At 35.9% G+C, this 13,967-nt stretch overlaps 1 protein-coding gene across 2 annotated transcripts; it reads left to right on the top strand.

Moving 5' to 3' along the window:
* Positions 1 to 239: 239 nt before the first annotated feature.
* On the top strand, positions 240 to 2,435 carry LOC104587633 (putative indole-3-pyruvate monooxygenase YUCCA5). 2 transcript variants are annotated; one of them, XM_010245324.3, is made up of 4 exons: positions 240 to 1,119; positions 1,217 to 1,588; positions 1,871 to 2,078; positions 2,190 to 2,435. In XM_010245324.3, the coding sequence occupies exons 1-4, from the start codon at positions 457 to 459 to the stop codon at positions 2,249 to 2,251; spliced, it is 1,305 nt and encodes a 434-aa protein (XP_010243626.1). In that variant the 5' UTR covers positions 240 to 456; the 3' UTR covers positions 2,252 to 2,435. The 2 variants fall into 2 exon arrangements, with proteins under 2 accessions (XP_010243626.1, XP_088751317.1); XM_088895191.1 differs by having other exon boundaries at positions 1,871 to 2,239.
* Positions 2,436 to 13,967: the final 11,532 nt, after the last annotated feature.

The raw sequence follows: 13,967 nt of genomic DNA, 5'->3' as shown, positions 1-13,967 counted from the left end.
AAAATTAAAATAAATAAATATAAATGATGATAATAATAAAACAATAATAGATATTTATATCCATCCTTTAATAAAATAAGAAGGCGGCTCTGAATCCACTCAAAATTTCAGATCTCTCTCTCTCAGAGGTCCTACCAGTAAAACAGAAAAAAGGAAAAAAAAAAAAAAAAGGACCCCACATTAATTCATTGATACCAACAGCTCAACTCAGCTCCACTATTTATACCACCTATCGCCTCCCTCCCTCCACATTCCAATTACAAACTCAACTCTCTTCTCTCTGACTTACCAAACAAACATAACCAACCAACCCAATTCTCACTCTATCTTGCCTCTTCTGAACAACTGCCACTTCTGCTCCTCCAACTGCTCTCTCAGACTCAAACTGATCGTTGATCACTTTTTCACAGAATTCCGTTGCATTCCTCAGCCTCTACTACTATCAAATCATTGAAAATGTTTCGTGTCTCCGACTTCGAAGACTTCTTCTCTCGCCGGTGCGTCTGGGTGAACGGTCCGGTTATCGTAGGCGCCGGACCCTCTGGACTTGCAGTCGGCGCCTGCCTGAAAGAACAGGGTGTTCCCTTTGTAGTTCTCGAGAGGGCTGACTGCATTGCCTCTCTCTGGCAAAAGCGAACCTATGATCGCCTCAAGCTTCACCTTCCCAAGCAGTTCTGTCAACTTCCCAAGGTCCCATTCCCAGAGGACTTCCCTGAATATCCAACCAAGAAGCAGTTCATCGAGTACCTAGAGTCGTATGCTAAGCGCTTTGAGATCAACCCACGATTCAATGAGTGTGTGCAGTCTGCTAAGTATGATGAGACCTTGGGGTTGTGGAGGGTCAAGACTGTTTCCGCCAGCAGTGGCGCTCGCTCTGAGTTTGAGTACATTTGCCGCTGGCTCGTTGTGGCGACAGGGGAGAATGCCGAGGCTATGATGCCTGAGATTGAAGGCCTATCCGAATTCAGGGGCAATGTCATTCACGCCTGTCATTACAAGTCCGGCGAGGACTACCGTGGAAAGCGAGTACTAGTTGTTGGGTGTGGCAATTCCGGCATGGAACTCTCTCTTGATCTCTGCAACCACGAGGCCTTCCCATCCATGGTAGTCCGAAGCTCGGTGAGTAATCCATCACATATCACTCACTCCCTTCCACTGGTCTTGTCAATTCAAACACTTGTTTCTAACCGAGGATGAATTTGACTTCAATCCACAGGTTCATGTCTTGCCGAGGGAGGTTCTCGGGAAATCAACATTCGAATTGGCGGTTCTGATGATGAAATGGTTGCCTCTGTGGCTGGTTGATAAGCTGTTGTTGATTCTGGCATGGTTAGTGCTTGGAAACATTGAGAAATACGGGCTGAAACGACCTCCAGTGGGTCCTTTACAGCTCAAGAACTCTGCTGGAAAGACCCCTGTTCTGGATATTGGTGCACTGTCAAAGATCAAATCCGGTGACATTAATATCGTCACTGGAATCAAAAGGTTCAATCGTGATAGTGTGGAGCTTGTCGATGGAGAAAAACTTGATGTTGATTCGGTTGTTCTGGCAACTGGGTACCGCAGCAACGTCCCTTCTTGGCTTCAGGTGAGAAGATGTTCTTATTTTCTTTTCCATTTTTAGATGTGTTTGACAGTTCTGGAAGTCAGATTTCTGTTATTAGATTCTTTCTAGTTTTCATTCCCATTTTGGGTCGTTTTGATGCTCAGAAAAAGTCAAGAGTTCTTAGGCAGTTAGAAAGAAAAAAAATATATAAAAAGAGTTTCAGAAGTTTCTTCTGTTGATTGGGTTTTAGTTAGAATTTTTCTTTTCTGAGACAAGAAGTGAACAAATGGACTGAAGTTGCTTTCAATATTTGTGTTATGACAGGAGAGCGAATTCTTCTCCAAGAATGGGCTTCCAAAGACTCCATTTCCAAATGGGTGGAAAGGCAAGGCAGGGCTTTATGCAGTTGGGTTCACAAGGAGAGGGCTCTCTGGTGCATCTTCTGATGCAGTGAAGATAGCACAAGATATTGGCAAAGTGTGGAAGGAGGAAACAAAGCAGAAGAAACACACAACAGCCTGCCATAGGAGATGTATTTCACAGTTTTAAATCCTGAATTGTTCACTAATATTCCATCCCATACACCAATTAGTTTCTTATGCTTTTCATTGTTTTCTCTTTCTTTTCTCATGGCTGGCGACAGATCGATCCGTCCAAATGGGTTCCTTGACAGAGATCGGTCAATCGTGTATAATAATAATGTAAAAAGAAGGAAAAAAAAAAGACAGATAGCACAGAGAATCAGAGATCAGCCCTCTCCCAAAAGCCCAAGTTTTGAAAAAGATTGGGCATTTTGTGTATTTAGGAAGATGAGGCTTTTTCTAGTTTTTAGATTACAAAGTTTTGTACAATAATTCAATGATTGGATCTAAATAAAGATTTTATTTTAATGAAAGACTCTCTCTCTCCTAAACCCACATTTTAGTATTATCTAGTGTTAGAAATGATTTTTTTTTTCTTCAAAATTTTGTAAGGTCTATTTACTTCTTTGAAAACTGTTTGATGTTTCCTGAGGTGCATCATCTTCAAATGAATGAACCTACTCCCCCAAGAACCACACATGTAGTCCACCAACTCATAAATTCTTACCCATCAGTTCACTTGATGGGTGGGCTACTAAAATCATTTTCTAGTTTTACCCATCAAATTTTTATGAAGAGAGGGCCCACTGATCCAATATTCTAGATCAATGACTTAGTGGTGGGTTGGGCCCATATTCATCCTACTACATCCTTTTCTTCTAATTCTTCTCCTTGTTCCGAGTATAATAACCACAGGTATCATGCAGCATTAATGAACAACTCAAAAGGTGACATACTATTCATTGCTATATAATATATCAGAGAGAGAGACTAAGTTTTTTATTGCCCTGCACATGAAACTCCAAAGAATTTTCTGTAAATTATGGGTAAAGAGTAAATAATTGAAATCAATAACATCTGAAGATTCAACTTTTGGCATAATCAAGCTGGTTAATTTAGAAAAAAAACTAAATTACCTTATTTTTTATGTAAGAATGAGTTGTATACTTATGTATAACAAAACACAAAACTAAATAAGCCAACTAGGCTACAGACTTGAGTTCAAAACTAAAACCATTTTCCAACCATATGATGATACTCCGGCTTGAACCGGATATTTTGGGCCAACCAAATTGCATCACCCACAATCAAACCGGAGACTTTCAGTTTATTATAGACTGAGACGGTTGCAATCAAATGATCACATCAACTACTTTTGGCCTTTATGGCAGTTTATAGGGCCATCACCATCTCTGGCTATGGCTAGGGATGAATAACCTTTTGTTAAGTTGAAAGAAATAAATGCATGGATGAACCACACATCTTTTCCAAAGCTTCTGTCAGTATTGCCCAAACTCCTTGCATCCACAAAAATCCTCACTTTGATTTCAAACTTCCCAAATTCATTTTTGAGTGAAAGAGAGATCCAACCTTCCCATATATACTCCCATCATATAATTGCAAACTGATAGCATTAATCCAGAAAACCAAAGATTCCTACTTCTTCTTTCTCTATATCTTCTAACTTTTTTTGCTTTTATTGTTTTGGTAAATCATCAGTTCCACTTCTTACTCAGAAATCAGAACAATCCTACTTCAAGGACTTGAACCAACAAAACAAGCAGCAAAAGAAACCATATGTACACAAAAAGGAAAGCAAAGCACATGAGTCACCATGTGTTTGATAAAACCACACAGAGGCCTCCCTCTACATAACCCATCTATGTATCTTCCCCACCACCACAAACTCAAACCTGTCAAAGACATTTGATGTACATCTCAGATCCCTGATGACACAAAATCTGCTACTTTTTTTTCTCCAAGTTGCTTCAAGTGCCTGAACTTTGCACTACTTCCAGTTTGAAAAGTTGAAAACATAAGTACAACTGTAAGTTTATGTCTTTTCTCCATGGATCATATACATGTTTTTTGTTGGAACACCCATTGCTAGCTTCCATTACATCTCCACCTTCTCACTTAATTAAGCATCACTAATACCAAGAAAACATCACGTGGGCTTGCTATCAATCTACTATGAGGACCCAGGGGTTGCTGATAATTAATGTTCTTTTTTAACTCATTCAGTCACTTTTTTTGCTAGGCAAACTAGGGGATATATAGGGGGTTGGGAGGGTGAAGATGTCTATCAATCCCAGGTCAGTGGGATCTCTCTCTATTTTATATATATATATATATATATATAAAGAACAGTGATGACCCATATATCCTAATTAGGTTTTGATGTGGGTATTGCATACTTGTATGTCTCTATGTCCCTGTAAATGAAAGAAATAGCTGACATCACTCCCCAATAAAAAGTGAAGTATGTATTGTTTTACTCTTGACTTAGGTTTGGAGAAATGAAGACAACAAACATAAAAGCCTAAATCTTTTAATTCATATCATATCCATCACCCAAGCTATTTATGTAGGGATATGAAGTGAGGTTCAATAATTTGACAGAGCTTTATAAAGATGTTTGTATATCAAGCTGTTTATGATATGGAAAGATCTCTTACAGAGAGCCCCAGTGATGGTGAGCCATCCTCATCTTGTTATGATACTTCATTACATGGCCTGTTTGGTATGTCCTATATGTACCGACGTGCTATAACATGTGGGAAGCAAACGTTCCATCAATGGGCGGCATCATGTTTAAATCACCATATGTTTTTGCTTACAATTCTTACTACTCAATTTGTGTTTTTCGATCATACATGCACCCACATGCATATGTACATATATACTTCACACATAATAATGTTGATGATGACGACGGCGATGACGATTTATTTCGTAAGCATGGTTTTCTGATATATGAAGTAATTTCTTTGCTAGCTAGCTAGATGGTTTCAATAAAATTTAAAATTATTAACAAATAAAGTTTATGTTTTTTCAATGAGCAGTTGAAGTTTATGGTGTGCATTGTAATAAGTAAATTATATTAAATTTGGTTTTTATCTTTCTTTTTAATAATAATACAAACCTCATCCTGACAAGCATGAGAATGCAGGTTCAAGTATATAACTGTATTAAATTAGGTCTATAACTAGTCTTCCTCTCCCAAGACCCTGAATGTATATAGCTAGGGCCAACTGGGTAGTGACTAGTGAGCTTATTTTTTTTATTAAATAAATAATTGTAATTTATATTTATATTTGTTTAAATTTATTTAACTACATCCACATTTCAAAAGCATTTAAAAATAATACCTTTTAAGGGTCTTTTATTTATTTATTTTTTCAAAATTTTCCATAGTAACACCCACCATTGCAATCTTTAAAATTTTAATTGACAAAATACCCATTTGCTTATGTTGTGGCAGAGAAGAGTTCTTTTGTGCAACATAGACACCATGCATCGTTTTAGTTTTTTATTGTCAAAAAATACTCATTATAATTATTACCAATTCTTCATAATTAGGTCTCGATTTGCTGAATTTTGTAGCATGACTGGGTTTTAGATTTTACTGAGACTAATGTTATAAAGACAATTTTTAATTACTTTTTTAGAGAATTAACAATATAGATAGCTTGGACGCAGGAAAAAAACCCCAACAGTTTTTCCTAGGGTTTATTAACAATTATTTTAGTAAGTAGACTTATTAGGTTTGATTAACACTGAACTGAAAAAAAAAAAACTTAGGTTTGAACGTCAAATGAATTCTAAGAAAAATTCCATCTAAACATCATTTTCTTACGTACATTCAGAAAACCAGGTATTAATTTATTTCTACATGTTGGTTTTCTTTAATTTGTTGAAAATTGATTAAATTGATGTTCTTTCTTCTAATAAGAAGTGGTCAAATTTATTCCCAGATGTTTTCATTTCCTGGTTGAATCATTAAAAAAAAAAAAAAAAAACTAATTGACCTAGCTAGCTAGGAACCTTCCATCTGACAGAATAGATCAGAACCTGAAAGAGACTCACGGGATCCTCTCAATTTCATCCCCCAAAGTCCTTGCCATGTGTCCAGAAAATCTCTTTTTCTTTGAAAAACTTTATAACAAAAAATTTAAGAAATGAATCGTTTACATCAGAGAAAAATACCAACACAAGTTGGGTAGGTAAAGGAATGATGTGGATTGAGAATTGAATGCAAGGAGAGTCCAGTACGACTTCTGGTCAGATTGGTCACATTAGCCTCATATGACCTGATTAGGAATCTTATGCATATATACATATTAGTTTGTGCCTTTATATATGTCTATATACATATAGAGCATTTTTCAAGGGCCCTGTGGTTTTTACATCATAATATTTTATCTCTAAGGTTATGTTTGGAATCGGTGTAAAAGTTAATTTTATATATTTTGGTTCAGTTTTGTATATGTTTGGATGGAGTGGAGTTTTACATCGATAATCGATATAAAATTTATCAAATGTAAAGTTTTACATCGATTTTTTAAAAAGCAACGATCACTTTCATGGTTAAGTGTAAAATGTCATCGATGTACTTTTACACCAATAACATTTTACACTAATTCCAAACGCATCCTAATGATCATCTCATTTAGCATTTAACAATTCAAGCTAATGTTATTAAATGCCATAACAGAAAAATAAAAGAAAAGAAAGAAAGTATTGGTGTGTTTTTCTATTTTTTTAGTGTTGATAAAATATAGTTAATTAGTCTTCATATATACACAAAAGCAGCTCAGAAGTCAATTTTACTCATCCAATTTAGGTACATAATTATTGAGTAGTGCTTTGGTCAAATATAGTTAATTAGTCTTCTAATTCCCTTGTTTTTTTTTTTTTTCTTTTTAGCCATCCCATTATTATCCTCGAGTCTCCTTCCACCAATAGATTCCCCACATTAAGTAGTGCTTTGGTCAATCCCATGATCCAAACTCTAAGGGCGTGTTTGTTTTTGAAACCACAAAAACAAATGTAATGTCAGCAAAATAATACAATTTTGCTGTTATGCTAGTTGTTTCTGTTTTCATAATACCCATAAAATATGGATACTTTGGATTATGCATTGTATATCTAGGGTTTTCAAATTTTGGATTTTGCTATTATTTTCTATTTTTTTCTGAAATTTCTGATGTTTTACAAGTAGGGGTGGCAAATGGGGGGGTTGGGTTGTGTGAGGGTTGAGTACCAACCTACTCATATTGACCCACTAACCTATTTATTATCCACTCTGGCCCTGACCCACCCATTTCACCCTCTAATTCAATTATTTAAATTAGATACTTTTTTTTGTCTTTTCTATATTTTAATTACATAAAAACATACAACTATATATTTCAACTGCAAAAACATAATTTTTTTTTCATAAAAATGCATAAAAACACAATAAATGGCAAAAAATATATATATTCCTTGTAAAACATCAGAAATTTCAGAAAAAAATTGAAAATAATAAATAAATAAATAAAAGTATAAAAGAGAAATTGTAAAAAGCATAGAAAATTGAAGAAAATACAAAACAATTGATGAAAATGATAAAAATACAAAATATTACAGGAAAGTGCCAAAATTTGCATAAATGCACAAATTGATAAAAAATACTGAAAACACAAATGATAAAAAATTTCAAAAAAAAAATATTTTTCAGCCAAAAAATCAGAAATTGCAGAATGATAAATTAAATAATACAATTCAAAAATTTATATATTTCAACTAAAAACAATAATCACAAAAAAAATTACTGAAAATGATAATAAAAATCTCCAGAATTATATATTTCAGGTAATAATAGAAAAAATTACAGAAAAATGATTAAACTTATATATATTTCAACCAAATATTAGAATAAAAGAAAAATTACAGAAAATAAAGATCTATATGCTCCTCATTATATATTTCAACTAAAATGATATATCAAAAAATCTAAAAAATACATAAAATATACAAAATGATAAAAAAATCTATAAAAAAAAATTGGCTGTGATGGTGTATCCTGGATCAAATGGTCCCGTCTCACTTGTCGGCATCATCTTGTTCGCCCCCTGTTTCTCCTCCCTTTTTCCGTTCAATCGTCAACGTCGATCTTCTCTTTTGTTCCATCATGATCAACATCAATCTATTAAAACAAGGTAACATCAATGTTGTTGATTCAAAGATCGAGGAGAAGGAACGCCAACAGAAAGCTTGGAACAGCATTCCACACCCTTCATTTTGCCACTGATCCGAGATTATGTCAACAGATCGATGTCATTGTTGATGGAGGCGAGAATGGCGGCAGTGAGAAACAACACATTGAGAAAGAAACAGTGACTTGAAGGAGCCCTAAGTAGTGAGAACAATGGCGATGGAAGTGATCGTTGTTGGTTTTGAAGCCTGCATAGCGATTTGAGAGAAGTCCTAAAGAGAAAAGAAAAAATTTTGAGTCTAAAATTAGGGTCAATGGATAACCCTCGACCCAACCCCACTCTGACCCTTTTCCCCCTAACACTAATGAATCATTCAACCTATATTGACCCGTCATTAGAATGGGTGAGTTAGATGAATTGGGATAAAATCTGCCAGCCCTATCGAATATAACATTCTGTTTTTTTAACGTTTTTAGTTTAATCATTCACATGATTTATAGTTAGGATGGCCATGAACGTTTAAACTCATGATCCTGAAAATCGAAACGTATCATACAATAAGATACCATATATATATAACTATCAATACTTTGAGCATGCTCAGCCGTTGTACGTAGTACTGCGTTCAATTCAGCTGCCATGCATAGAGTCACCATGACCTAAAGGCCTGAATATAATGCTATCATTGAACAATTTTACCACCTTATTTATTAGTATATATAATAATTAATTGTTTCTCTTATGATTAATTTTCTCTAGCTAACAGTTTTACCCTCAAAATAAATATCAAATATAACGCTAGGTATCATTTGTGAAATCCTCTCATCAATTTCTTCCCCATCTCTAACTAAATGCATGCATTTGTTCTACTTTTATTATGGTGGATAATCAATTTTGGTGCATGTCGATACCCAGAAAATAACAAAAGAAAATGAAACCCTACTCACAAATTAAAACTGAATTATTAATGTTGTTCTTCTTGTATAACTGATCATAATAATAAAAGAGAATACAGGAAAAGTAGTGACAGCTATGGCAGAATTATCATCAAAGGTTGTTCTAAAGTCGGATCAGTTCATCACCATCAGCTATAGGCTACCAAATGGTTCAAACTTCAAAGTTCTCAAAGAAGACTAATTTGAAGTTATGCAAATATTCACAAGTAAAGAGTAGATTACCCTTTCTATTGAGCATTTAGCAGATGCTCCTCATTCTAGGCCCACCCAAACAATACGAAAAATGTTTTCTGAAAGTCTGTGCCTGTTAGAGAATATCCACCTATTCAAAGATCTCTCATAAATATTCACAAGCTTTTAAGTTAAATGATTCTTCAAGATAGTATTAGTGCCATTTTGACTAAGTGGTCTAGTGTTCAATCCTTCTTATTCCCATTATAATTAAATAAGTTTTAGCATAAGGTATGGGTGGGCCTATGCTTATTCACACAATCACACTTCAAATATGAGGGGGCATGTCAGAAAATACCAACATATTCAAGGATCTCACCTAAAACTTACCTTTTAGGTTAAATGGTTCTTTGAGAATGCCTGCTATCCAACTCTTGATCAGAGATCAATCCATCATCATCATCTGTCCACTCCAATCTGTATGTCATTCAGCTATGGCTTATTCACTAAGGCAGTCGATACCGTTGGCGTTGTTTGATGATGGCTGAAATTGCTGAACTGAACAACTCATTGCTGTCTTTCAGTGGATAATATAATTAAATAATAAAATATTCAAAGACATAGTAATCTGCCCAATTTCAGCTTCAACCATTAAGGAATTCACCACCTCCTTGAAAACTTATTCACAAAAAAAGAAATAAATAAACTTTTCAGTTCAGCCACTTCAGCTGTTATCAAACGGCTCATTCATTCAATTGAAGAAGACAGTACCATCTGTACTTAGAAATAAACATACCATAGTATAATTCCCCTCCCCTGTTAAGCAATTTGGTTCAGTTGAGCAAAGGGTTGAAGTTCAACCATCTGGTCAACTACTTAACTTATTCAAGTCAAAAGTGCGAAAAACAAAATAATTAAAAGTAGTAAATAATTCTAAATTATTTTTTTAAGAAATTTACATCAAAATAAATTCAAAACAATAAATATCATATACTATAAGATATAATATATGTACTTCTAGTTAATTTGACCAAGTCTACATTTTTTATAAGAACTAATGCTCAAAGAACTGGACTAGGCATAAAACTGGAAAAGGGAGAGGGTCATGGGTAAGAGGTTCAATCTTAGTCAAACTGGATAGATTGTTAATATATTTTACAAATATTATTATATTTGCATATGGTGGATAGATGGTTAGTTTTAAGTTTTTAAAATAAATGACATAAGTTCAAAATCTCTTAACTCACATTTTCTTTGTATTAAAGCAATATATACATTAAAAAGGCACAAATAAATGTAAATGATGAGATATATTAATGCTAATCTATATCTATATCTGTATCTATATCTATAATACTATTAAAAGTGTGATTGAGGTGTAGATTCTGGATTTTTTTGACTAAAATACCCTTTTTTTAACTTAAATCTCCTTATATCATAAAGCAAAAAACATAATTTGAACTACTATTTTTATTAAATTCATTATATTCCTCATCATTAAGTCCTATATTTAAGGTATTAACTCCCATATTCTTTTATTAAATCTTCTATTTAAGGAAATATTTAATAAAATGAGTTTTATGGACTTTTTTTGTCTAAAATGCCCCTATTTATGAATTTAATCCCTCTTTAATTGTGTGGGAAAAAATGTAATTTAAAGTACAATTAATTTCCACTTCATTAAATTCCTTTATTAAGGCATTGACTCACATTCTACAAATTAAATCTATATCCAATATCTTTAACAATGTAAAACCTATGCTCAAAACTAACATGAAAAATAATTAAATAAACCACCCTTTTGCCTGAGTGGCAAGTAAATAGTTCAACCATCCACATAAAATGGTCCAACCAATGTTCTCATTTATAGTTAAATAATAAAAACTTAAAAATAAAATATAAATATAAATATTACAAAAATTATAAAAAATTGTGAAAAAATTTAGGCACATCTCTAATATGATTTATTTATCATATGAAATAACAATAATTAAGTAATGCTAAATAAAATTATTTTTATTCGATAGAAATGAAATACAAATTTTAAAACTGAACTAAAAACGATATCATTTTCCTATTCAAGTGGTGGGTCAATGGTTCAACCTTTTAGGTCAAATGGATTAACCCATGATATCATAAATACATAATAAAAATTTAAAAAGATAGAGATACAAAAATTATTAAAAACATAGAAATTTTGTAAAAAAAAAAACATTTGTGTTCATATCTAATATTATATATTCTTCATATTAAATAAAAATAAGTGTGATTGATAGAAGTTATTTTATTAATGATAGAAATAGAATTAAAAGCTAAACTAACTTAAAATATTTGGTCAATGGTCCACAGGAGGCAAATTAGGTGGCCTCAACATGAGCTCAAATCAAGGTTCAAAGTATTGACACAAGCCAACACGCCAGGCATATTGGCCTGTATCGGTACTTTTTTAAGTTATATTTATTTTTTTCAAAACCGGTTCATAGGGATCGGTTTGAGGCCCGACTATCCTCTGAACCATGGTTTGACTTGATACAACCCTGGAGGGGCATATCGAGAAGCCATTGGCACGATAGGTATTAGCCGATACGGGCTGATACTTTGAACCTTAGCTCGAATTGACCTAGCTTGTAATCTTTGATAGGCTAGCTTTGACTTTCAGTCCTCAACTTAGGCCTAAGCTAAGGCTCAAAAGTTAATGCTTTTTTTATTTTTCGGGTTGGGCCAAAGCCTAGCCCTTAGATAGCTAAAGTCGAGCATGATTATATACATACAATCATAAATACATACTTGTATACATGCATATATATACAATTATACATATACATTTTATGTCAAATTTTGTCATGGGGCTAAGTGACAAACCCAAGTCCAAGACTAACCCAAATTCATCAAATTTCAATCTGGGTTAGAGGTTGGGCCCAAATTGGACAGATCAGGTTTGACTTTGGTCTGAAGCCTTAGGTCCATTGCATAGGCCAGTTGGGCTTTGTTTAAGCTTAAATTCATCCCAACCTACTTGACCTGCACCATAATGGTCCAATGATTTGTGTAAAGAGGTTAATCGATGATGTTGTAATTAAATAATAAAGATTTGAAAAATGTATAGAAACACAAAAAAAGAATCAAATACATAAAATTGATAGAAAATTTTAACATTTACATATCAAACTGATGAAGGAAGATTTGGCCCGACCTCGCAATCACTCCACGTGGCAAAAACAAATAGCTCAGCACTTAAAGCAGCATACCCTGGGGCGCAAGCTCCAAAGGGAAGCAACCAGTAGTCTGAACTCCCTTCCAGTATTCTGAACTCCCTTCGAGTAGTCCGAACTCCCTTCGAGGAGTCTGAACTCCCTTCGAGGAGCCCGAACTCCCTGCGAGGAGTGGGGGGCAATTGATGAAGGAAGATTTGGCCCGACCTCGCAATCACTCCACGTGGCAAAAACAAATAGCTCGGCACTTAAAGCAGTGTACCCCGGGGCGCAAGCTCCAAAGGGAAGAAACCAGTAGTCCGAACTCCCTTCCAATAGTCCGAACTCCCTTCGAGTAGTCCGAACTCCCTTCGAGGAGTCTGAACTCCCTTCGAGGAGCCCGAACTCCTTACGAGGAGCCCGAACTCTCCCTTAGGCCCCGAGCCACACAAAGCAGTAACCCGAACTAGCCCGCCTTATGGCAGTTCGGGACACTCCCCTATCCGAACTCAAGACTTCACCTCACACACCACTCCAGCACTTCGCCTCCAGGACGCCGAACTAGACAAACCACACCGTACCTGACACCGAAGGAGTCCGTATCCAGGGGCGGCACACCTGACTGACTCAGGATCTGACGCTTGACAGCCGCACTTCAACGGCCACCTGCCACCGCCACCTGCCACCGCCATCTCCAGTTACGGAGACGACTCCGACAAAAAGAGCAGTGGCGGTTCTGCCCCAACAGAGGTGATGACACCCGAACTGGCAGAAACACGAAAGTAATCATACCCGACCTGACAGAAGCTTAGGAGTGAGTGCGCGTGGTGGTTATAAAAGGCTCTCTACCCCCCAAGAACAAGGTATGCAAACTTTGCGCTATCTGGTTATATCTTGCCTTTGAAGGATTCTAACTTGAGCTTCGGAGCCTTTACACCGGGTTCCCCCCGGAGCTTCCTCATCCTCCGTTTCAGGTTCCCTGCTACTCAGTTCAGAGGCAAGGTCGTTGACAGCTAAGACCGGCCGGATTGCGCACCATCAATTGGCGCCGTCTGTGGGAATTACGCTTCAAAAAGCCTCCCTCCAAACTCTCATAACCTCTTTTCTTCAAAAAACCCAACACTCATGGCTTCTTCCAACAACACCGGACGTGGCACGGAGACAAACACCACCGGGGAACAACTTCAAGTCCCCGTGGTGTGCGTTGGATAGTTCACCATCCCCTTTCGGTGGATGGGATCCCTAGCTTGAATGCGCCACAAGCAGTGGTGCCCGTAAACCTTCCTGCCATGAGCATCCCCTTTCCTCCCCCTATCGAGACAACCTTTACTAAACCAACTGCCGTCCCCCTGGCAGCCAGCCAAAACCGGTTGGACGACCTGATGCAGTGCATGCGGGCAATGCAAGCCCAAATGCAACAGTTCTAGCAACACCAGCTTCATCAGCACCAAGTACTACACAACATCTCCCAGTATCACTATCAACAGCAGTTCCCCCAACTGCCGTTGAACCAACCACTACTTCCACCTCGGCACCCT

The sequence above is a fragment of the Nelumbo nucifera genome, chromosome 1 (assembly GCF_055504915.1).
Source record: "Nelumbo nucifera cultivar China Antique chromosome 1, China Antique-T2T, whole genome shotgun sequence".
Taxonomy (NCBI): Eukaryota; Viridiplantae; Streptophyta; class Magnoliopsida; order Proteales; family Nelumbonaceae; genus Nelumbo; species Nelumbo nucifera.
The sequence above is the reverse complement of the archived record's forward strand: the minus strand, read 5'-3'. Positions and strand labels throughout refer to the sequence as shown.

Bases quoted from the DNA above. Each gene is read 5' to 3' on its own strand.
- LOC104587633 (XM_010245324.3), top strand. From the start codon at position 457: ATGTTTCGTGTCTCCGACTTCGAAGACTTCTTCTCTCGCCGGTGCGTC. The intron at 1,120-1,216 runs GTGAGTAATCCA...TTCAATCCACAG, and splicing joins CCATGGTAGTCCGAAGCTCG to GTTCATGTCTTGCCGAGGGA. The intron at 1,589-1,870 runs GTGAGAAGATGT...GTGTTATGACAG, and splicing joins ACGTCCCTTCTTGGCTTCAG to GAGAGCGAATTCTTCTCCAA.